The following is a 26352-nucleotide window of genomic DNA, read 5'->3' on the forward strand; positions in this document are numbered from 1 at the left end:
CTCTTAAAAATTCTAATATTCCAGCAGCCCCAGTGGCCCAGCGGTTTAGTGCCGCCTTCAGCCCAGGACGTGATCCCGGAGATCTGGGATCGAGTCCCACCTCAGGCTCATGTATGGAGCCTGCTTCTTCTTTAAAATAAAATCTTTAAAAAAAAATAAATCTTTAAAATAAAAAACCCTCTTAATAATATATATATTATAAATAATATATATATTTAATTTTAGGAATTAACAAATGTCAAAGCCTCTTGACAAAGCACTATGACTCTGAAAGTAACTTGGAAATATAACAATGCAATTCTCAACCAACTGGACTTAGCTATGATAGAACCCATTATAGATGTTAGCTATTGTCAAGAAGAAATAAATCTTGGGTTCTACTTGAAGTTTTTTTTAAAACCAGGGGGATTTATACCAAATTCCCAGAAAGATAGCAGTGTCTTCAAGGTTTAAGCCTATAGTTCTAACCCAAAGTAAACAGGCTGTATAGACTACACCAAGATTTTACCTCTGAACCCTCTCCCCTGTACTTTACAAATCAACATTCATCAGTTAACATTGGCTCAAAACTGCAGTGCCATTTACTAGTTTATCATACTATTTGGACCTGATATTTAGTAATTATTTAACTTGTTTTTTTAATCATCAAAAGTGACACCACTCCTTAACATGATTCACCTAGTAAAACTTTCTTAACATGCTCCCATTTCCGATGAGATTAATATCCTTTGGAATATTGATGAGATGTTTATCTCAGAGGAGTGTTCCCACCTGCCAGATATATGCTAGAAATACAGCAGTTAAGAGACCAAATCTTTGTTTCCATGGGGTTTATATTCTATATAGAGGGAATAAACATTAGTTACTGATGAATATCTTCCATGAAATATTGGTTCCAAAAGATACTTTTCTAAATGGGATGATCCCAAAAAGCCTGTTTTGGAAGGTGATCTGAAGATAGAGAGGGGGATTTATGAGTTCTGAGGGAAGAACATTCCAGACATAAAAATAGGACATGCTCAAACCCTGAAATGAGAGTCTTTGGGGGCGGTATTCACAGAACAAGGAGGCTGACTACCAGAAAAGAGAGCATGAGTGACGTAATAGCACATGAGACTGGGCAAAGATGGTATCTTGCAAGTCCTCGTAGGTATAAGGTTAGAAGCCTTTGGAGAGTTTTGAGCTGAAATGTTAGTGGTTGTGATCTCTGTGGTTTTAACAACTTGACTGTTTGAGGAATAGGTTGAAGCAGATCAGTTGGAAAGCAACTGCAATAACCTGAGTCAGATAGTAATGCCTGGACTAATTGATAGTCAATGACATTGGTGAGAAATGGTCAGATATTGGGTATATTCTAAAGCTGGATATGATAGAAACAATAAGACAAAAGGAAAAATAACAACTTTTAAAAGTAGTGGGGAAAATACCGAAGGCATGATTCATGAAAGAAATAATTGGTACAATTGGACTTCATTAAAATTAAAAACATCTGCTCTACAAAGGAAAATGTCAAGAGAAGGAGAAAACAAGCCACAAACTGGGAGAAAATATTTACAGAAGACACATGTGATAAAACGTTGTTATCTAAAATATACAAAGAACTCATAAACTGAACATAAGAAAATGAATAATTTTTGTGTTCTTAAAAATAGGCAAAAGATATGAAAAAATATCTCACCAAAGAAGATATACAGATGTCAGGTGGAATATGAAAAGATGTTCAACATCATATATCATTAGGGAATTTCAAATTAAAACAGCAATGAGATAACACCACATATGTATTAGAAGAGCCATAACCCAGAATGCTGATAACACCAAATGTTGGTGACCATATGAAGCAACAAGACTTCTCATTCATTAATGGTGGAAATGCAAAATGGTACATACAGCAACTTTGGAAGACAGTTTGGTAATATCTTACAAAATTAGGCATACTCTTACTATATTATCTAGCAAATGCATGCCTTGATATTTACCCAAAGGAGGTGAATGCTTATATCCATACAAAAAAAAAAAAAAAAAAAAACCCTGCAGGTAGATGGCTGTAGCAGCTTTTCTTCATAATTGCCAAAATGTAGAAGCAACCAAGATATCCTTCACTTGGAGAATGGATAAACTGTGGTACATCTAGACAATGGAATATTATTCAGTGCTAAAAAGAATTTAACAAGCCATAAAAGAAACAAAAAATCATGAGAAACCTTAACTACATATTATTACATAAAGAAGTCAATCCAAAAAGACTACATATTGTATGATTCTAACCATATGACAGTCTAGAAATGGGAAACTATGAAAATGGTAAAAAGATCAGTCACTTCCAGAGGTTAAAGGGGAGGGTAGATAAATCAGCAGAGCACAGATGATCTTTAGGGCAGTGAATCTATTCTAAGTGCTATTACAGTGGTGGGTAAATGTCATTATACATTCTTTGAAATCCATAGAATAATTAACACCAAGAGTGAACACTAATGTGAACTGCAAACATTGGTCCTTTGTCAGCGTAGGTTTACTGACTATAACAAATGTACCAATCAGGTGTGAGAGGCTGATAGTTGGGGAAGGTAGGGGATATATAGGAATTCTTTGTACTTTCCACTTAATTTTGAAGTGAACCTAAAACTGCTCTGAAAAATAAAGTCTATTTAATAAGCAAACAAACACCTTTTTTTTAAAAGTAGTAGAGAACATTTTAAAGTTTATTACAGATATGGGGATACCTTTCTAAGGCTGATATAAAAACCAGAACCCAAAAGAAAAGATTAGCAAATTTGAGGATATAAATAATTAAAACTTCCATTATGAAAAAAGTAAAGAGATAATTAAAAGATAACATATTGAGGAAAATATGTTTTAAAAATTTGACAAAAGATTAATATATAAAATATTTCAAAGATTTCCCATAAATCAATAAGGAAACTATGAAAACCACAATGTAAAATGGGCTAACATAATGCAGATCATTGTAGACCCAGTTTCTATTTTTAAGCTGCTCTGGCACAGCATCTGAAGAACAGCCAGGTACTGAAGATGCACAAGACAGTGTGAAACTATAGATTGTCCATAGAGCCTCTCAAGGGGCTCAGTGGATCCCACCACTCCATGAAAAAAGTACAAGGAGTTCCTGCTAGAAATAAGAACTGGAGTTCCAGATGCTTTTTGGATCAAAGATGCTTCAATAATAAAACTTAAAATGTGACATTGCCTTAGTGAAGACAATCAAACTATTAGTGACAAAAACTCAAATATTACAGGAAAACATTTACCAATGTAAGAAATTATAGATATAGGAAACAAACCATTTGACAAACACAACTCTAGATGAAGGGGAAATTTTCATGAAATTGATGTATATGAGATGTTCTTCACTTCTTTCTACAAAGTTCTATAAAATAAATATGAAATTAGACTGAAGCTAGATGGCAAACAGGTGGACAGGAAAACAACTTTGATAAAATAAGCTTTTTGCCTGAAGTCTAAAATTTTAATTAACATGAGACATGTTTTTTTTTTTTTTTTTTTTTGCCTCTCAGGGATTAAAGTGCCAAAGTGAACAGTTTTAAGCAATGGAAAAAAAATATCGCCATCTTATCGGGATATAAGACAAAGTCACTCATAAGCACTTTTTGATTTCCCTCTAAAAGAGTGAAACCCAGGTCACTAATAAAGGTCATATAAAGTGTTATATTCACAACCAAATATACTTTGCACATATTAATGTGAGGGGATGGGGATTGAGAAATATATTGAGAGATGGGTTTAGAGAGACAGATACTGAGGGAGAGACAGAGAGAAAGAGAAGGAGAAATAGAATACAGAAGACAGTAAAATACAGGACTTCAGGTTTAAAATTATATCTATCCAAACTTTTAGGCTGTTCTTATACAATAAATTTCCAAATTTGCAAAGTTTAAAAATTTGATAACTTTATTTGTTGGCAATAGTGTGGAAAATTGGTGTTATTCTCATACTATTATTTATATTGTTAATCAGTACAGATAATTGTATATGTCCTCTGACTCAAAAATTCTATTTCTAGGAATATATACCACAATGATACCATTACAGGAACAGAAAGACTTGTGTATACAAATGTCAAGTGCTACATTGTTTTATAGAAATCATTCTAAATGGCCTAAGGCTCATGTATAAAAATATTAAATAAATTATTGCACATTGATAAAATGGAGTACTATGTAACTATCTGAATAATGAGACTAACCATGGATACTGACATAAGACAAAATTTCATGGCATCATTATTTAATTTAAAAAAATATATTTATTTTATTATTTAAGAGAGGAGAGAGAGAGCAAGTGGGAAGAGGGACAAAGGGAGGAGAGAAAGAAAATCTCAAGTAGACTCCCTGTCAAGCATACAGCCCAATGTGGGGCTCAATCTCATGCCCCTGAGACCATAATCTGAGCCAAAATCAAGAGTCATATGTTTAGCCAACTGAGCTTCCCAAGTTCCCCAAGATTCTTAGTTTTGAAAAAGCATTTTGAGGACTGTAAGAACACACATATATTTTTTTATCTTTGCAGAAAAATTATATACCATGTTATTTATTCGAAATAGGATTGGGACTTACTTCAAATCCTTCTCAGAGAATTGGATTTTGTTTTTACAATTAATATCTTTACAGAACAAAAACTCAGTAAGGTAATATAAATAAATTAATTAATTTAAAAAAATGAAGACTCACTCAGCAAAAGAGAAGAGTTTTCTAAAAACTTACCTGATTTGGGGAAAGAGAAATTACCCAACTCTGTCTCCTCTATTCTTCCTATCTCACCTAAGGTGGGGTGAGGAAGCTGAAGAACCCTTATGAAAGCCACATCCCAGGGACAGAGACCCACAAAAGACTGAGACAGAACCATAGGATTTCAGAAGGCTTGACTTTGCCCAAACTTCACAATTACATCAATGGGACTCTGGTATAGTAACAGTGAATTATATCTGAAAAAAGTTGACAGTCTTATACTCTGATTAAGAAGAAGCTGTTAGGGGTAGCCAAAGAAAACAGATGAGACGAAAACAGGGACACTGGAGCAAGAAGTCTCAGATACCTAGAGTTACAACAATGTACATAGCTTTTCTTCTTACCATATTAATGAAACCTCATGCTAAAAGCCTATTCAGTTTAGTTCCTATTATCTGGTACACCATGTCCAGCTTTCAATAAAAAAATTCAAGGTACAGTAAAAGGCAAGGAAGAAACACAGTCTGAAGAAACTAAGCATGAATCAGAACCAGAATAAGATATGGCAGAGATTTCAGAATCATCAGACTGGGAACTTAATAATAATAATAATAATAATAATAATAATAATAATAATAACTAGTGAAGAGCTCTAATAAAAAATAGACAACATTCAAGAACAGATGGGTAATGGAAGTAGAAACATAGAAACTATAAGAATTAAAAACAGATATAGAAATAAAAAAATACTGTAATGGAAATAAAGACTTCCTTTGATGGGCCCATCAATAGACTAGATATACCCGAGGAAAGAGTCAGTGAGCTAGAAGACATGTCATTAGAAACTTCCCACCCTAAAATGAAAATATTAAAAAATCCAAACTCAAGAGAAATATTCAAGAACTGTGGGGTAATTTCAAATGGTATCATAAACACTTTAGAGAAAAAATTAGAATAAAGAGGTAACAGAAGAAATATTTAAAATAATAATGGTGTGATTTTTCCAAAATTAATGAAAGACACAAAACCACAATTCCAAGAAACTCAGAGAACACTAAGCAGAATAAATACTACAAAATCTATACTTAGGCATATCATATCCAAGCTGCAGAAAACCAAAGACAAAGTGAAAATCTTAAAAGTGCCAAGAGGAAAAAAAAAATCTTACCTAAAGAAGAACAAAGAAAAACAATTATATTAAACATTTTATTAGAAACTATACAAGAAAAAAGAGAGTGGTGTAAAATATTTAATATTTTAAAATAAATAAAAACACACCAGTTAGAATTCTGTATCTGGTGAAATTATTTTTCTTTTTTTAAAATTTTTATTTATTTATGATAGTCACAGAGAGAGAGAGAGAGAGGCAGAGACACAGGCAGAGGGAGAAGCAGGCTCCATGCACCAGGAGACCGACATGGGATCCGATCCTGGGTCTCCAGAATCATGCCCTGGGCCAAAGGCAGGCGCTAAACTGGTGCGCCACCCCGGGATCCCTGAAATTATTTTTCAAAGGTAAAGGTAAAATAGACTTTTCAAATAGAAAAAAAAGATAACAATTCATTGACCATAGAACTTTCCTACAAAAAAATATTAAAAGAAATTCTTCTCGAAGAAGAAAAATTATATAGATCAAAAACTTAGATCTGTATAACAAAAAAGAAAGAATCAGACATAGAATAAATGAAGGAAAAATAAAATCTTTCATTTTACTTATCCTTTATTAAGATAATAAATAACTTATTTTTCAAAATAATAGCAAAGCTTTGGGTGATTACAGCATATGGATAAGTGAAATAATGACAGCAATGTTTTAAGATATGTGAGGGAAGAACAAAAATATCTCTTTTGTAAGGAACCTGCACTATACCAATGAAGCAGTATAGTGTATTTGAGAGTGGACTTAAATTGGTTGTAAATATATGTTGCAAACTATAAGAAAACACCTGAAAATATAAAAAAGAAGCATAATTAATATGCTAAGAAAATAGAAAAAAATGAAATTGTAAAATATTTCATTAAAAGAAGAAGAAAAAAATAAAGAACAAGTGTAACAACTAGAAGACACAACCATGGCAGACATTAAATAAATATCAATAATTATTTTAAATGTGAATGGTCTAAATATACCAATTAAAAGATGGAGATCATTGGAGTGGATTAAACAAAAACAAACCAACTATATGTTGCCTATAAGAAAACCACTTTAAATATAAAGACATAGAGACATCAAAGGTAAAACGATAGATATTATAATAGTGTTGTACGGTAACTGATGGTAGCTATAGTTGTGGTGATCATAGCATAATATATAAATGTGTTGAATCACTATATTGTACACATGAGAGTAATGTAACATTGTGGGTCAATTATACTGCAGTTTAATAAACAAAAAATATTTCAAAAAAAGAAAAAAACAAAAAGGGGGAAAAAAGGAATGGAGAAAGACTTAATCCTTAATGTCTATGCATATAACAATAGAGGATCAAAAACATGGGTAAAAACTGAGAGAATTATAAAGAGAAATAGACAAATCCACTATTATAAAGATTTTAAAGGCTCTCTTTCAGCAATAGATTAAGCAGGTAGAAAGTCAGTAAGGATATTCTTACCAAATAACACCATCAATCAACTTGATCTAATTGATGTTTATAAAATAGTTTATTAAACAGCAGTAGAATATACACTTTTCTCAACTCATGTGGAACATTTACTAACATAGAGCCTATTCTGGACCATAAAACACACTTAAACTAATTTAAAAGAATAGAAATCACACAGAATATATTGTCAGACCACAATGGGATCTGGAAAACTGTGTGGAGGTTCCTCAAAGAGTTAAAAATAGACCTGCCGTATAACCCAGCAATTGCACTGTTGGGGATTTTCCCCAAAGATATAGATGCAATGAAACGCCGGGACACCTGCACCCCAATGTTTCTAGCAGCAATGTCCACAATAGCCAAACTGTGGAAGGAGCCTCGGTGTCCAACGAAAGATGAATGGATAAAGAAGATGTGGTCTATGTATACAATGGAATATTACTCAGCCATTAGAAACGACAAATACCCACCATTTGCTTTGATGTGGATGGAACTGGAGGGTATTATGCAGAGTGAAATAAGTCAATCGGAGAAAGACAAACATTATATGGTCTCATTCATTTGGGGAATATAAATAATAGTGAAAGGGAATATAAGGGAAGGGAGAAGAAATGTGTGGAAAATATCAGAAAGGGAGACAGAACATAAAGACTCCTAACTCTGGGAAATGAACTAGGGGTGGTGGAAGGGGAGGAGGGTGGGGGGTGGGGGTGAATGGGTGATGGGCACTGAGGGGGGCACTTGATGGGGTGAGCACTGGGTGTTATTCTGTATGTTGGCAAATTGAACACCAATAAAAAATAAATTTATTATAAAAAATAGAAATAAATAATTGGAAAATCCCAAAATACCTGGAGATTATGAACATGTTACTAAGTAACATATGGCTCAAAAGAGATTCAAGAGAAATTTTAAGATATTTGAACTAACTAAAATTTTAAATACAACAGTGACAAGCACAAAAGCTGTTTATAGAGACATTTACTGCATTAAATGCATTTTTAGAAAAAAAAAGAAAAGAAAGGCCTATAAATAATCTAAGCTTCCATTTTAGGAATCTAGAGAAGGAAAACCTATTTATACCTAAATCAGGAAAGAAAAATAAAACAAAATAGAGCATATGTTAATAAAATTAAACAGGAAAACAATAAAGTCTATGAAATCAAAGCTTGTTCTTTAAAAAGATAAAATCAATAAACTTCTAGCAGGTTTACTTAAAAACAAGGAGAAAACACAAATTATTAATATGAGAAATGAGAGAGGAGCCATTACTACTGTTGCTATGGACACTGAAAGGGTAATAAATGAATATTATGAACAAATGAATATCCATGCCTCCCCTTTTGATAACTTAGATAAAATGGAACAATTTCTTGAAACCAAAACTCACACAAGGAAAAAAAAAATCAATAATCCATTATAGAAGATGCATCAGCAAAAATCTTCCAAAAAAGAAAGCGGCAGACCTAGATGTTTTCACTAGTGAATTATACTAAATATTAAAAAAAAAACAAAATTATACCAATTATCTATAATCTCTTCCAGAAAAAAGAAGCAGAGGGAATACTAATAAATCTATTTCTATGAAGCCAATGTGACCTTAATACCAAAACTGGATAAAGTCTTACAAGAAAAGAAAATACTGGAGGGGCTTGAGTGGGTCAGTTGGTTAAATGTCTGACTCATGATTGCAGCTCAGGTCATGATCTCAGAGTTGTGATATTGTGCCCACCATGGGCTCTGTGCTAGACATGAAGCCTGCTTAAGATTCTCTCTCTCTCTCTCCCTCCCTCCCTCTGTTCCTTCCCCCTTCTTAAAAAATAGTGCAGATGTATATTTCCTGTAAAGTAGCTATAAAATTACTATATGTAATGTGGTATATCCCAAATGGGATCCTACAACAAAAATATTAAAAAGTACATTAAGTAAAAACTACAAAAATTTAAGCAAACTGTAGACTTTGGTTAATAATAATGTATCAATATGGTTCATTAGTTATAACAAATATCTCATATATTAGTAATTAGGGAAACCGGGTATGGGATATGAGAACTCCCTTACCACCATTTCAATTTTCCTCTAATAAGAAATAAGTTCTACTAAAGAAAGGGTGAAAGATCAATTTTGAGTTCGAGTTTGTAATTTCCTATTTGAGACTCCAAGCTACTTCATTTCGTGGGGCCTCAATTTTCTTCAGAAGATATGTTTTAGAGAGTTACTGTGCAGATTAAATGCTATAGAGCTTTTGGTAGAATGCCTAGCACATGATAAAAACACAAAAGGTAGATAATTATTACTAGAACGAAACTGAGAAATATATGAGTCATCTAGGGCTTCCTATGAATAGAATTCTGTGATGCGCTTCATATAAGAGCAATTCCACTGCATTGGGACTACAATTTTAAAACAGTATTACAACATTGTTATTATTATTATTCATTGATTATCCACTTTTATTTTGGTGTAACTTAGATACAAATTATAATTCTGTTCTTTGGATTTGTGTTGTAATAACTTTTTTTCTTGTTTTTATTTTTCACACATGAGAGACATGGAGAGAGAGAGTCAGAGATGTAGGCAGAGGGAGAAGCAGGCTCCCTGTGAGGAGCCCGAGGCAGGATTCAATCTCAATATCTTAGTATCATGATCTGAGCCAAAGGCAGACGCTCAACCACTGACCTACTCAGGTACCCCTGGGTTGTAATAACTTTAGAACAGAGGTAATCGAATTTCATTATAAAGACACTGTCAGCATAAGTTTTTCCATTGGCTAGAATGGCCCACTTGCCCATCTGTAGCCTGAGTCTTATATCCTATATGCTAAGTCTTATATCCTTATATCCTATTCTATTCTATAACCTTTATTACAATAGATGGAAACTTCACTGAACAAGTTACTAGTCATGATGAAGAATATGGTGAAAATAAAGAATGATGAGTTTCATATTTTTGTTGTCTGGAATATACACATTATTTTATATAGTTTATATTTATACATTTATATTTATATTATTTTATGTTTAATTATAATATATTTTATTATATTTAATTTATTATATATGACTATAATGCGATTTATTATATTATATATAATAGAACAATTAAGATACCTAATTAGTAATTTAGTAGGATTCATTCCTGTATTTGATCATGAAATGACATGTTGAACACCACATACCTGGCAAAACTTAGTCAATCTTCTTCTCCCTGAATCTATTTTAGGTAATTCTTAGTAATCTACACTATCTTCCCAGCCTGGTCCTTTATCTGAGGGTATTGAAAATATAAATACATTTCCAGTTCACAAGTATTTTAAACAAAACTGAGATCAATGTAGACCCACTGTTAGAAGCAACAACCTCTGGCAGCCAATATTCTGCAAATAACTGGTTCTGAGCTGAGATTATTGCAGCCCATATATTAGAAGAAACTAGGAGCTTTGTGAGCCACTTTGAAAAATAGTCTTTCACAATCAAGAAATTTGCTCTAGATTGCACCTACAAAAATCAATATTGATTCTTGTATAAAGCTTCTTGAACCCTTAGCATGGAAGAATCAATGTCTTTGGCTGATTATGTATAGTAGCATGGCACACAATATACAGTTAATTCAATAATAAGCATTAATTCCAGGTCAGTAGACATTCATCAGCTAATGCTTTCATGAAAGCAATTCTCACATGTGCTGCATAAAGCATGGCCAAAATAATTTGAGGGTCACTGTTGGAAATAAAAAATACAATTTCCATTATATTGTTCCTTTATAGAAAGAAAATGTATTCATGCATTTAATTACTCATTATAGATGTGTTAGTGTTTTCTATATTCAAATCATGTTGTAAGGTAATAAAGTTACAACATAAATCCCAATGCCTATTTTTTAGGAGCCATGATATATATCTAGATTATATACATATATTATAGCATATTACATATATAATATAAAATATAAAAATATATAGTATATGTATATCAATCACTGTATTGTGCCTCCTTATTTTAAAATATACCAAATTTTCCTCCATTATTTATAATAATGCTCTTATATAAAAAATCTCTAAAGAAAGTCAAGGTAACTGGAAAATATATGTCATTTTTGACACACAATGATATGTGTCATATCATTACATATGTGTTCAATTAGAAATAACTGCTATACTAAAACAAACGACATTGTACATTATTTTTCTAATGAGATTCAGTTTAAGAAGCTAAAGTTCCTTGAAGTCTGGGAAATAAATGCATTAGCCACAAACACAGCCTACTTCTTCTCAATATTCTGGAAGAAAAGCATTTTATTAATTTGGTGGAAAAGACTCAACATGACTGTGATATTGCTAGCTGATGTCTAAAGCCACTTGGTTGAGAAGACAGTCCATGGAATGAAAAGAACCAACTCTTGTGGAAAAATAAGAACTAAACTTTGGATCTGGCTCACGGGGTATATTATTTATTAATGGCTTTGGATATAAGAGTGAAATGTTCCTCAGAAACAAAGTTATGGAAGTCCTACCCAATTTAAAGACACAAAATAGATATGAAAGTGACCAGAGATGATCATAGGGGTGGAATTGAAGTTAATTTTGTAGCCAATGGCACCAAGACTCTAAGAACAGATACACAGAAATGATGTTTGGAAAGAAAGGGGGGACAAAATGCTGCTAACCAGGAGATGGATTCAGTGTCCCAGCATGAAATGAGATCTTTAACTTTGTGGTTTATCTTTCACTGCTCATTCCTCTGTCAACATAAATGGTAATTTCAATAACTCTAAGTCTCCTTTCCATGGACAACATCATGAAGAGGTCTTGGGGAGTAGGCAGCTTCTGATTCTGTACTTGAATATGTTCAGAGATTTTTCTTCAGAACTTTCCATACATAAGATGATGTAAGCTATTAAACAAGCCAATTTTTTTTCAAAGTATATCTTTGGCCTGAAAGTATTTCTGCTTTGCCATGAAAGTTATTTTAGAATTCAAATTCTTTCTCCAATTTGTTATGTATCATTTCAGTTCTCCTGCTCAATGGGAACTTGGTGTGGATTAGACAACAGGTGTCACTGCTGTAAATCTTCCTGGATACGAGCACCTGCTCCAGCCTCACAGACCTGGTTTTACTCTCTTTCCTTCCTCTTTTAGCGGCTGTTGCATGGCCCAGAAGGTATTTTATTAAAAGTGTAAATTCCAGAAACACTTTGACAATGGGACCCTCGAAAAATCCAATTAAAAAATATATCAACCTAAGATCCTGTAAAAGTTGACCAGACTGAAAAAGTGGATTACAAAAATCCTCTAACATCAACCTTCTAAAAAACATTCTCATTTGTGATCAAAACATGAGCATTTGGCATTACTCTTCTAGACCAGAAGTCATAAATATCTGCATCATATGTAGAGTGATGCAATTTGAGCATGAATTTATAATTTTAAAAGGCTTTAGAGGTTTGCCATGCATTATAATGACAAAATCTCAGAGTTGGTAGTGAATCTTCCTGAATGTCTCAAAGACATTTTTTTTTCTGTCACTGTATTTGCTATTTCATCACATATCATGTTCTAATGTAAATAAAACAAAGCACTGACTATAAAATGAATCATATTAATTCTCTATAAATCACTGTATATGCCTAGTGGTTATAAGCACAGGCTAGCATTCCTGGAGGGATGTGTTCTAATGTACTTTATTGTTACAGCCACTATTAAGTAGGTGGAAATCTTATTCCCAATTTAAGGATGAGGAGCCATTGACGGGTCAGGTAAATCAATGGTGAAGCTTGGATTTAAATCCCATGAATGATGATTTAATGCGTGATATCTGCAATGGAGAATGGCACATAGTGGGATATGAAAAGATTAAATTCTCTGAGGATGAGACATATACATTCCCAGCACCTAGAATCATATTTCAAAGGTAAAAGATGTCTGATAATTTTTTCCCTTAATAATATAATGGTATGTTTGATTAAATGTATTACTGGAAGTAATGATTGTCTGACACACTGGCTTACGTGTGACGTAAGTGATATCTTCTCAGTTTTAACTGTCCAATGGGCTTAAGAACTGACACTACCCATATACTTTTTATATTATATATATAATCATTTTATACTTTATGAAAAATATACCCTTTGAACAGGTGTTCAGAATCTAAATATTTTCCCCAATAAGAAAAAACAAACAAAAAAAAAAAACCGTAAGATTTCTCTTGACCATTCCTTATTGTTGTCTACAAGTCTTTGAAGAAAATATTATGATTTATGAAAAATACGAATCATTTTTTTTATCTTGAGACACTGTAGAATCCTAAGGCTTCTTTCTCCAGCCCTTTTGCTGTAATACATGTCCTGGGCTCACTGTGCATAAATAAATTATGCTGGTACAGTTAAACAGCACTGATAGATCATGAGCTTCATTTTGATAGGCAGATTTGAAATAAGATGCTTTCTATTTCAGTTTAACTGCACAATGCTTACTGCAGTCTTAAATTTATACAGGTGATACTCTGGGCTATAATAATTCTAAAAGTAGTATGGAAGTTCTACTTTTCTTTTCTTCAGCCTAGAAAACAGAGTAATCTTTCTAAAACAAGGTCAGATTATTTCATACATCCCCAAACTCTATAAAAGCTTCAAATTTTACTTAGAATAAATCCAAAGCACTTCCCATGGTGGCAAATTCCAGGATGGTATGGTCTCAGTCACCACTTTGACCTATCAACCCTTATTTTCCCTGGGCTGACTCTCTCCAGCTATGCTTGCTTTCTTGCTTTTTCTTGATTCATCAAGCTTTCTTTTACCTCAAGGCCTTCATATTTGCTGTCCCTTTCTCTGGAACACCTACTCCTCAGCTCTCCTCATACCCCAAAGATTTCTGGTCAAATGCTATATCCTTAAAGTACACTCCATTGATCACTTGGCTTAAAATAGCACCATTTACTTCTATATAGACTGTTCCTTTGTTCTGTTTCTTTTGCTTCAAAAATTTTGTAACTATTTGATGAGGATATTGAATTTAGTTTATTATCTGTCTCCTGCACTATAATGTGAGCTCCAAAAAAACCAGGAAGTTATGCACTGCTTTCCTCCTCTTATGAGATAGTGTGACACATAATAGGCATTTTCTAAGTATTTGTTGTATAAATAAATAAAATAATGAATTAATGAAAAAAAACATACTGCACATTTTCTAAAATACTCTTATTTCTGCTGACCTTGAATTATCAGCCACATGTTATGGATAGAACTTGTGTTTGATGCTACTCCTTTTGTTAATGCAATATATAACTATATAGTCATGCATCCTCACTTATCAAGGCCTTTTTAATGTGAAACTTGAACCATTCAAGAGTCCTCAGTGTAAAATTCCATAGAAAAGACAAAATTATAATTTGTCATCTATGCTATCCACAAACCGCAGCACTCAAGGGGATATTAAAACTGTAATCTAAGCAGCAGACTTTTGCAGATGACAGTTCTTTTTATGAAATTTAAATCTTGGAACAATGACTGGTAGTATAGAAGGAAATTAGCCTTCCCAAGATTTCACAAGTTCATCAAAAGCTTTATTCTTTAATGAGCAATGGCATTGAAAAAAAAAAAGTTCTTATTGTGGCAGAAGTCAAAAGACAGATTTTTTTAGAATGCAATGTTTTACTCTTAGGTGTCTGTATGACTCCCTTTAAAAGAGGATAAAACCCTCTCAACATCTGGCTATCAAAGGATGAGCTTACCAGAATAAAACTTCCTAAGATTTTCCAAAATAGCCATTAAACTCTAGTAACTTTTATGGTAAATATCACAGCTGGACCTGGTGACGTTATGGTGATTTTACTCTCTCACTCTCTCAGAATATTTTAAGGATCACAAAAAATTATTCTTAAAGTCCTAGCCCATGTCCTCAGTTTCACTAGACTATAAGCTCTGTAAGGGCAGGGACCCTCAGTGCCCTGCTCTGCATTGAATCTCCAATGTAAACATGGTGCTTAGGTGAAGTTATGATTAAAATAATATGTCTTTACTTCCTTGTAAGTGATCTTACTTTTTGTCAAAGACATACATAAGGCAATGTGGTTGGAGCTAGAGAGCACTATGCTAAGTGAAATAAGTCAGAGAAAGGCAAATACCATAATTTCACTCGTATACAGAATTTAAGAAACAAAACAGATGAACATAGGGGAAAAAACAGGCAAACCAGGAGAAAGACTTAAGAGAACAAACTGAGGGTTACTGGATGGGAGGTAGGTGGGAATGGGTTACATAGGTGATGGGTATTAAGGAGGGCACTTGTGATGAGCACTTGTATTGTACGTAAGTGATGAATCACTAAATTCTACTCCTTAAACCAATATTACACTATATGTTAACTAACTAGAATTTAAATAAAAATTCAAAAAAATAAAGTTTTTAATGAGTAAATACAATGGAAAAGTAATTGATGCTTAGTTTTTATTTTTAAAAATAGATGTTGAAGTTACATTAAAAATATTTCTAAAAGCCAAATCTAAAATATCAAATAAACTACATTTATTTGAAAAACAAAACAAAACAAAACAAAACAAAACACAAAGAAATAAAACCAGAATCAGGACACCTAGGTGGCTCAGCTAGTTTAGTATTTGCCTTAGGTTCAGGTCATAATCCCAGGGTTCTGGGATCCAGCTGGGCATCTGGCTTCCTGCTCAGCAGGAAGTCTGCTTCTCCTCTCCCTCTGCTTGTGCTCTCTCTTTCTGTCAAATAAATAAATAAATAAAATCTTAAAAAAAAAAAAAAAGACAGTAAGAAAGAAAGAAACCAAAAATCAAGAACAATGTAGCAAATTAACTTTATGTCAGAACAATAGATTTGGAAGATAATTAAAGATAATAGATTAGCTAAACTCCCTGGATGATCTACTAAAACTTGCTGATTGTAGCAAAGGGGATGTGTGACCTAGACTTTCATAGAGGTTTTGAAAGCGGGGATAAGATCTGCCCATGTGGATGGACCAAAATGTCAGCACTGGAAATCTCTTCCACTCATTTCCTTAGCCATTTCTTTTCAGTATCAAAGAGCCTTTGAAAGCAGGGCTAACACCTACAGATCTCTGGCCATCCAATGTTGCCTATACTGAAAAGCTCCTTCATCTGTTCAGCTGATCCTACTGACTGGTGTCTGTGTGTCATGCAGAGAAATGGAGTGTGTGTCCTGAGATTTGGGTAAGTAACATCTGAACTGCCCACGTGGGCATCTAACTTCAATGTCCTAAGACACTTCTAGGTCCCAAAGTAAAGAAAGACAGAATCCCTGATGATCCTGAAGATTATGGTAATGTGGAAGAGACACCTGAATCTTCAGTATCTGTTAAGACCAAAGAGCAAGAAAATCTACCAGTATATCTCACATGGAGAGGGGATTAAAAGTATTCCCTGAATATTCCAGGGCATATCTTCTTTTTATGGCATTTGACTCACAATTCATATATACAATTCTATATGAATTGTGTGTAGGTATGCATACATATATATATCAACTTGTATATATGTATATATATATGAAATAGTTTTTTAATTTTATATTCCATTTTGTCGTAAAATTTTGTTTTTTTTTATTTTTTTAATTTTTTTTTGGTTGTAAAATGTTTTAAGGTGGTTGTTAGCACCTGTGAGTACTTTATATTGACTACGTATGTACATATATAGTGTTATATATATCTTAATTTAGCAGAACAATAAATATAATTTTCACACTTAAAGGTCTCCCGGCGGCTGAAAGAAGAAAGGATCGGGGTGGGGGGGGGGGAATAATCTGGCGGACCACGCAAGCTTTCAAAATCTGTATCCTAAAAGCTTACGTTTGGGGCAAAGTTGAAGTTTTGGTAGCACTAGGGAGAGGGAAAAGTCCCTCGCAGTTCTGGTCTTTGCTGCCCCACAGGCTTTCGCTCAGCGCCGAGGGCCGCAGATGGCAGGTTGGTACTTGGGAAATATGACTGTTAATGAAACCAAAGAGAAATTAAAAGAGGCACCAGAAGGAACTTTCTTGATTAGAGATAGCTCGCATTCAGACTACCTACTAACAATATCTGTTAAAACATCAGCTGGGCCAACTAATCTGCAAATCGAGTACCAAGATGGGCAATTCAGATTGGACTCTATCCTATGTGTCAAGCCCAAGCTTGAACAATTTGACAGTGTGGTTCATCTGATCGACTCCTATGTTCAGATGTGCAAGGATAAGCGGACGGGCACAGAAGCCCCCTGGAACGCACTGTTCACCTTTATCTGACCAAACAGCTCTACACATCAGCACCACCTCTCCAACATCTCTGTAGACTCACCATTAACAAATGTACCGGTACCGTCTGGGAACTGCCTTTACCAACAAGACTAAAAGATTACTTGGAAGAATATAAATTCCAGGTATAAGTGTTTCTCTTTTTCTAACCATGCCTCATATAGAGTATCTCCGAATGCAGCTATGTAAAAGAGAACCAAAACTTGAGTGACTGCTCTGGATAACTACTTGGAATTCTAAAAACAGCTGGAGCCAATCTGATTTAAACGTGTGATGAGGTAACTAGGTATTTAAAGTTCCCCCAAATATTTTTCACCTGAGTGATGCTTATCTTCCTAAGGCTGACCAAGACCAGTTGATCCTTTTGAGTTAAAAACAAAATGTCGTGAGTAAAGGCTGAAGGAACATTTGATCAGAATGCCTTGCCTTTCTGAGGTTCCTCTCTATTAGGCTGAAGGTGCAAGGCCTGGTAGTAGGGGAAGAACTGGACATAGGAGTACTGAAGAAGTGGAAGGAACCCAACTGGCCCAGACTTAGCTTCAATTTTAGATGCCTGGTAATCAGAGCCTCCCATAGGACATTTTCTCTTTTTGCATTCTTGATGTACCTAGGAGTTTTGTTAAACAGATCTGCTTATGAGTATTTATCCTTTGTTTTATGCATTAATCAAATCAACCAAAAAAGTGACCAGGAAATCCCATATTTGACTTTTTACTACATGTATGAACTCTTCTGATGTGAATGAGTACTATAGTAATCCATTTTAATGTAGCCTTATTTCAGAAACATTTCAAACTGGTACACATGGAAAAGACTCTGTCTTTTCCTTTAATGCTAAAAGATAAGAATGTCATGCTCTACAGGTGCAACGCAATCCCTGTTAATAAAACCATGTAGATATAGACATTTGATCCTTTTCAGTAGCTGTGTCCCAACCTGTTGCCATTGACTTTTTTGGAAATGGCTGTAGAAATTTCCAAGTTGTCCTTGAATTGTCTAGCCATGGACATCAGCAGTTATCTCCCTTCTACCATGCAGAATACTTTGACTTAATTTTCTTCCAGATATAGGGGGATACCTGCCTGTTTTTTTCAAAGTGTTTATTTACTGCTGTTACTATTTGATTAGAATGTATTAATTAAAAAAAAAAAAAACTTGACTTAAAAAAATTTTTTTCACACTTAAAGCCTGTAACACAGCTAGATTTTGCAATTCTGAATGTAAAATAAGTAAAACTATGCCTTTTTCCCCCGAATAGAGAAAAATATATACGTCCAGGATGCCCTACCTTTCCTTTATATTGGCATTATAATTAAATATCACAAACTTTTTGCTCTCCAAATCTTTTTTTTTTTTTTTTTTTTTTTAATAACTGATGCCATTAAGGTGGCCAAATCACAAAAAAACTATTCTCTGGCTCTATTTTATTGTTCATATCCTTCATCAGATAAAAAACATACATTGACCACTTCTTCTTCACAAGGTACTAGGAAAGATGTGGAAGAAATTCTGCTTTAAAGACCAAAACAAACATGTTGAAAAATGTGGTTTTTATTATTTTAATTTATAATGCTTAAATGACAGAATAAGAATGCAATCTGATTGCTAGCAGTTATTGCATTATTTATATGACTGCCATTAAAATGTGAATTTAAAAACTACAATGGCAGGCTAATGTGAACAAAGGTAACCTAGTGAGGCCTTAGAAACCCTCCTGCTTGGTTAAGAGGAAAAAAAGAAAACAATGTGCTTCTATTTTGTGTAAAATGCAATAATCCTAGTATTCCATCTTTTCATGGAGAAATTCATCAAAATAATAATTTTGCTACCTACTTATTAAACCTGAAAAGTACATGATAACCATTTCAATGTACAATGTTTATAGATATTGTGCGTATCAGGATATAATACGTTGTATATTCCATTTTCCTAACTAGTAACCTCAGAGGTTATGAATCATATCTACTCAACAGTTTTATATAATACATAAGAGAAAAATCAGGAAGAAAAGTAAGAGGTGGGAGGTAGTAGGTATGTCCAAAATAATGTCAAATACTTTGTAGACATTTTTCATATTTACTAAAGTACATTGGATCTTGGACTTCTCAGCAACTTTCTCTCAATTCCTCCAGTAACATTTATAAATTCATTTTGCAGCTTTGCTCTTTTTTTCTCTGCATGCTGATTTCCCAGCTGTTTGAACTTCTGCTATTACTTATTTCAAAAGCATCTAAGCTTAAAATGATATAACTGGTCACAAAACTGAGTGCCAGGGCACTAATGTACACTCTTGGTTATATAAACAGCCAATAACCTCCATTCCCGTAAGAGAGTATTGATTACATATGAAGGTATAAAAGTCCTGCCATTTTTATTCATCTCTTCCTATATTGGACAGATAAAATTATTACTATAAAATTATTAAAATAAAAGCCACTATTATGCCTTTGTGCTTTTTATTTTCAAAAGGACACATAATAGCATTCATCATTTCATTTTGATCAAACACAGGGCTACACTGTGCAAACCACTCTGATCAAGTGTATGACCTCATGCGTTTTTTGCCACAATGAAATCGGTGTTTGAGTTTTTACAGAGGTTGTAAAACAGCCATTCAGGGTAAGTATTCTTTGTCCTATATTTGTTTTCTAATTTAAGTACAAAATTCTTTGGTTAAAAAAAAAAAACACTGAAATATTAATGAACTGCTTCTTGTCTAAGGTGTTAAACATAAAATCTTCTTCATAATTACCTCCTGGATTTCCACTTTATCTGCATATAAGTTTCTAACAAAAATGTTATTTGGTATCATTGTGACCTCTCAAATTCATCCACTTATTATTTTCCCTTTAAACTAACCATGATTTCATTTCTAACGAAATAGAAACCAAAACGAAATATTTCCAAAATGTTTTTGTTAACAACCTAAAAATATTTGTCTATACTTCCAATTTCATTTGCCTATGCTTAATCATAGGACCAGGTTATTGGATCCAGTAGGACTGAATATTACTTTTGGAGAAAATCAGGCACTTCTATGTACCGGCTCCCTGTAAATCTAGACCTGGGCTTAATCACTGTGCATAAGCTTAAACATGGAGATAACTTGCTTTCAAGTTCCAGTTGTAAGCTTGAGATGTAAGACTTGATTCAGAACTTAGTTACAAGCCTTGCAGCTGCCACTACCTAGAAGCCACCTGCATGTCCAAGTCATGATCAACCCAACTATTTTCTTTGACATTGCAACGGACAGTGAGCCCTTGGGACAAAGTTCAAAGACAACAGAGAACTTTCATACTCTGAGCACTGGGGAGAAGGGATTTGGTTTTAAAGTTTCCTGCTTTCATGGAATTTTTCCAGGATTTATTTGCCACGGTGGTGAATTCACATGCTATAATGGCACTGGTGGCAAGGCCATCTATGGGGAGAAATTTGATGATGAGAATTTCATCCTGAAACACACGAGTCCTGGCATCTTGTCCATGGCAAATGTTGGAACCAACACAGACAGTTCCAAGTTTTTTATCTGTGCTGTCAAGGTTGAGTGGTTGGATGGGAAGCATGTAGTTTGTGGCAAGGTGAAAGATAGCATGAATATTACGGAAGCCATGGTGTGCTTTGGGTCTAGGAATGGCAGGACCAGCAAGAAGATCACCATTGCTGAGTGTGGGTAAATCTAATAAATTTCACTTCTGTTTTATCTTAACTACCAGACATTCCTTCTGTAACTCAGGAGAGATGCCTTCACTCCCATCTGCTCAAAATATCCTACAGTCTTTGTGCTCTTGCTGCAGTTCTGTGGGGTCCATATTTTCCTTACTCCCAAGTCTAGCTGGATTGCAGAGTTAAGTTTATGATTATTAAATATTAAACAACAACAAAAGATCAGCAAAATTGGAAATATCTGTCTCTTAGAAATGCAAAAATTTTAGTTGGAATATCTGTGATGGAGGCATACATTCATTTTTCTCATTTCAAATTCAATCCAGGAAACACATTCTGGTAAATGCTTAAAAACTGCTTGATATTAATCCACGACCCCACCTCCAGCACAAAAATCCAACCCAAAACCAGAAGTCATGGTTGTTTGTTTCTAAAAATCCCACAGCATTGAATTTATTCCAAGCTGGTAGCTATCAAGAGCCCCCTAACAGAAATCTCCAGGAAGGAGTACGATCACAATCTCTTTTCTACTTGGGTGGCACTGGTACAACTCTGAGTTCAGGTCCATGGAATTAATTCAATTAGCTAGTGATGATAGCTAAAACCATAATAGTAAATCTTACATTAAAAATTTACTGGGGATTTGCATCTTCCTAGCAAGGCTGAACAATATAAATATTGGTCCTTAAAAAAATTTGATGCCAGCAATACAATCAGAACAAAATAAAAACGACATTGACTTAAGCTTATATGGTAGTTTTAATTTGACAGAAAAATTAAGACTTCATGATAAAATTAAGATCAAGAATCTCAGACCTAGGAAAATTGATCTTGTTAAAATTAATGCTTACATCTGAAAATTCACATGTCACAATCTATAAAATTAGCATCTAAAAAAGCTAAAGAATGAAATTTTCACTATATAATTTACATGCAAATTAATAGATCCCAATAACATTAATTCATTAAAGTTAAAATAACAGTGAAAAATAATTATGGACATTTAAGAGACTTGATAGAAAACTGATCAAGGAATTTTCTTGAAATTTTTACATTTGTTAGATTTTCTAATTGAATTGTTGGTACACATAAATATGTAGCCAAAATATTTGAAAAGTTAAATGTTGGAGTGAAAAAACAAAGTACAAAAACTGATACTCTGTAGAAGCTGTAGAGTCTAATGGCTAAAGCTCAAATTCTGATGTAAAATAATTCTGATTCTAAATCTTTTGCTTGACCTTAAGCAATTTATTTAATCTTTCTAATCCTAGTTTTTTTTTTCAATCCTCAGTTTTTTTCATCTGCAATATGGCAGTGACATATTCTTCCCCATCTCACATTGTAGTTGTAAATATTAAATGACATACTAGAAATACAGTGTATGGTGTTGTGTTGGGTACAAAATGAGCTTGCTACTTGGTTAAATGGACTGTTACCATTAAACATAAAGTTTACTAACTGCCTATATTTCCACTTTAAATTTTTCATATGATCAGTTTTTCTCTTTTCTACTGTCTCTATATTAACCCTTTCTCAATATTATTGATTCAAACTTTCCTACTTTTTTTAGGATATTACTCAAACATTTGTCCTAATTAATGAAACTAGAAAAATGTTGTTTTTATTTTTTTCTATTCACATTATAGTTTCTGTAATATGTATTTTGTCATTTATAATTATACAATTTTCAGAATTTTAAAAGATTCATAGTCTGTCATCAGGATCTACAATATAATAATACCTACTTACTTCATATGGTGTTTAAAACACGATTTTCCTAATTCCACCTACCAAAACAGACCAAGAGAAAAAGGAAGTATTCTTAAATGTTAGCTTTTTAGATTTTGAAGCTAGCTTTCATGCATTGTTTCTTTTCCCAGGATAAATCTTGCTCATTCTCATAGGACAAGTTTTTGAGACTATCCCAATAATCCTACTCTAAAAGTACTTGAGTCTGTGAATACCTGTTTTTTTTTTTTTTTTTAAGATTTTATCTATTTATTCATGAGAGACACACAGAGAGGCACAGACACAGACAGAGGGAGAAGCAGGCTCCTCACAGGGGACCAAATGTGGGACTGGATTACCAAAGATCACACCCAAACCAAAGGTAGAAGCTCAACCACTGAACCACCCAGGTGTCCCCAGTCTGTGAATATCCTTTAAGAACATGACATCTGAAACTGTAGGTTTGAGCCTGACTATAGAAATTAAATCTTGCATTGCTTAACAATTGCTTCTATTGGTACATCACATAATACATAATTTTAATTTTGTAGATGGAGAAACTGAAAGTCAGGGAGGCAAATAACTACTAAGATTACATAAGTGGTAAAACCTAGTTTCAAAGTCAGATCTATCTGATGCCAAAGCTCATCAATAAATACTATTCACATATAGCGTTAGTATTTTTTAATGTTAACAAAACATTAACTTCATTATTTTTAATCCTAAAGCACAAAGTAACTATATCTTATAAATTAGTTTGCTTAATATTCTATGTTGTTTATTGTCTGAAATAAAATTAAACTTCTCAGCACCATTCCTGGATATATACACACAAAAATGTAAATGCACATGAGCACACACATATAGTTATACAATATGTGTATGTATAGAAGTATGTGAAAGACAAGTATATGTGTGTTTGAAGTATACAGACATACCCACACATATGAACATATGTTTATGTACATATGTATGTGTCTACATATACAACATAAATACATATACATTGATGCATTACTTTCTTCGTGTTTCTTGATATTTTCTACACAAATGTACTTATTCCATCAGTTTTCTGCTTTGGATAAGTGAAATATGATATTTTGAATACTAATGGGAAAATGTGTTATAATTAAGTGAAATAATTTTCTAGTTTTTCTTTGCATTTAAATGGAATGAAAATTCTGAAATTATAAGTCAAAACATGTTCTATTCATTAACAGCTTGCAAAGTTATTTTTAAAATTCTGTCTGTAAATGCTTTCTTTAAAAAAGTACCTAAAATTCAAATGTCTAAATATGTGAAATATTTTAGTGAAATATATTTTAAGGCTATATTCATATAAATTTATATGACCAATGGACTCAATATTTTTCTGAGTGAATACTGAATAATATTTCAAAATAGTATGAAGCAATACCACTTCTCAATGTCAAAATAAAGCAAAGGATATATATTTAAAGTAAAATATCTAAAAGAAATCCAGTTATACTGTCATACCTATTAAATATCTAAATATTCTGACTGAATTTTTTGACTCTTAAAAATCTGTATTTAAAGAAATAATTCTGAAGAAACAGCTTTAATGACATTTATTATTTTTCTCTTATTTTTTAATTTTCTAATGATTTATAAATAAAAAATGAGCCTATTAATTAAGATAAATATTACTTTGATAACAGATTTCAACCAAAAAGTAGATTAGAAGGGTTTAGTTTCTTCATTTCCAACTACCATCTACCAACTGGTAGACTAGCAGTAATAGACCTTAATTTCAAGAGAAGAAAAATTAGTTAGATACAAAGAAATCTTTATAACTATAAAAATATGTTTTAAGTTATAACATTTATTTACAAATGGCAAACTGAATAGAAATTAAAATAAAACCACATTTTGAGAGACTGTTATTTTAAAAACTTTTAGGACCATTCCATCAGGTTTTATAAATTCTTAAAGAATTAATATTGCTGCACACTCATAAACCACCCATATATAAAAACATTCACACCCTCCAGGAGTCTTTAAATAGCTTTTGTTACTTTTTATATTTTATATTGTCAGTGAGCTATAGGACTGCACTTCGAATTCTCCTCCTTTTTCTATATTTTTTAACATATGTTAGAGCCTCCCATTTATTCATTTATTCAACAAATATTTATTGAATGTTTAGTATACATGATGAGCTGGCATGTAATTTATCATCCAAACTGAGACACTTGTGTGACCATTAAAAGGTGTTGGTAACAACATTGTCAAGTCAGCAGACACAAAATGGCACAGTCCTGGGCAACTGCATTCTATACATATGCCGGGCACAAATCAGCTGTGGCACCTGTACTCATCAACCACACGGTCTAGGGGACAAGTTAGACCCAAATAAAAAAAATATTAAAAAAGAATTTACACATTTTACCAAGTATCAAAAAAAAATAGAGTGCTGAATTATGGAATAGCATAAAGAATGTGAGCAGTTGGGATGATAGATCATTCTCTGGAAGTAATGTTAGAAATGAAGGAAAATAAGAAAAATAAGAAAAAATATTGACATGGGAAAGCACAGAAGGTGGCATAGGATTTAGGGGTAACACACTGGAAAAGAACTTTCTAGGTAGAGGAAATCATACATGACATATCTGAGGTAAAGCAGCCTGAAGAACTGAAAGAAGTCTAGTTTGCCTTAAGTCTCAGGAATCACACAGGAATGATCTGAAATCCCAGGAAACAGATTTTACAAGGTCTTTAAAATGTAGCAAGGAGTATGAATTTTTATTTAATTGCAGCCTAGTAACTTTAAGCAGAGAAGTGAAATAATCCCATTCTCAAAGCATATCACTCTGGCAGCTTTGTGGAACACAATTTATATAGTTAAGAGACAGAAGTTGGACACTGTCCACAGTTAGAACCAGAATAGCAATTGTCATCACAATTAGCCAGATAAGGATACTGGTGATGGGGATGGGGAGAAGGGATTGACTCAAGTTATATTTTAGAGGTAGAACTGATCAGATTATATCTCTAGAACATTAACTTTCAACATACTTTTCGAATTTTAGCCAATATTTTAAGTTGTCTTTTAAATATTTTCAGCATAGATATTTCCTAGGTCCATCAAATTTAACAAATCCAACATTAACTTCATGATAATGTTCTCAAAGCCTGTTCTTCAACTGGTATTCCCCATATCAATTGTGATTTCCCCACTTAATTCAAGGTGGTAATCAGTTACATAAAAACATCTCCTCCCCCAACATTAAAAAGTACCTTAACCCCTTTCCCTATTATGCTCCTTAATATTTATTTTTTCTTCAATCATTCCAGGAAGCAAGTGAACAACTTGGCAGTACATTTGGGAAATAAAAACTGGAAGAAATCATTTTACCTTTGAAGAT

At 33.2% G+C, this 26352-nt stretch overlaps 2 protein-coding genes and 1 pseudogene across 2 annotated transcripts in view; 2 read left to right on the forward strand and 1 right to left on the reverse strand.

The window, feature by feature from the left end:
* The window catches only part of LRP1B (LDL receptor related protein 1B), a 1837374-nt gene that overhangs the window by 359098 nt on the left and 1451924 nt on the right, over positions 1-26352 (reverse strand). The gene's annotated exons all lie outside the window — the stretch shown is intronic.
* On the forward strand, positions 17243-17871 carry LOC112649007 (suppressor of cytokine signaling 2-like; annotated as a pseudogene).
* Positions 20788-21249, forward strand: LOC112649024 (peptidyl-prolyl cis-trans isomerase A-like). Its single transcript, XM_025431076.1, has one exon. It carries the CDS (start codon positions 20788-20790, stop codon positions 21247-21249), a length of 462 nt encoding a protein of 153 aa, XP_025286861.1.

Source organism: Canis lupus, chromosome 19 (assembly GCF_003254725.2).
Source record: "Canis lupus dingo isolate Sandy chromosome 19, ASM325472v2, whole genome shotgun sequence".
NCBI lineage: Eukaryota > Metazoa > Chordata > Mammalia > Carnivora > Canidae > Canis > Canis lupus.

Excerpts from the sequence above, each read along its gene's own strand:
- LOC112649024 (XM_025431076.1), top strand. The coding sequence starts at position 20,788 with ATGATCAACCCAACTATTTTCTTTGACATTGCAACGGACAGTGAGCCC.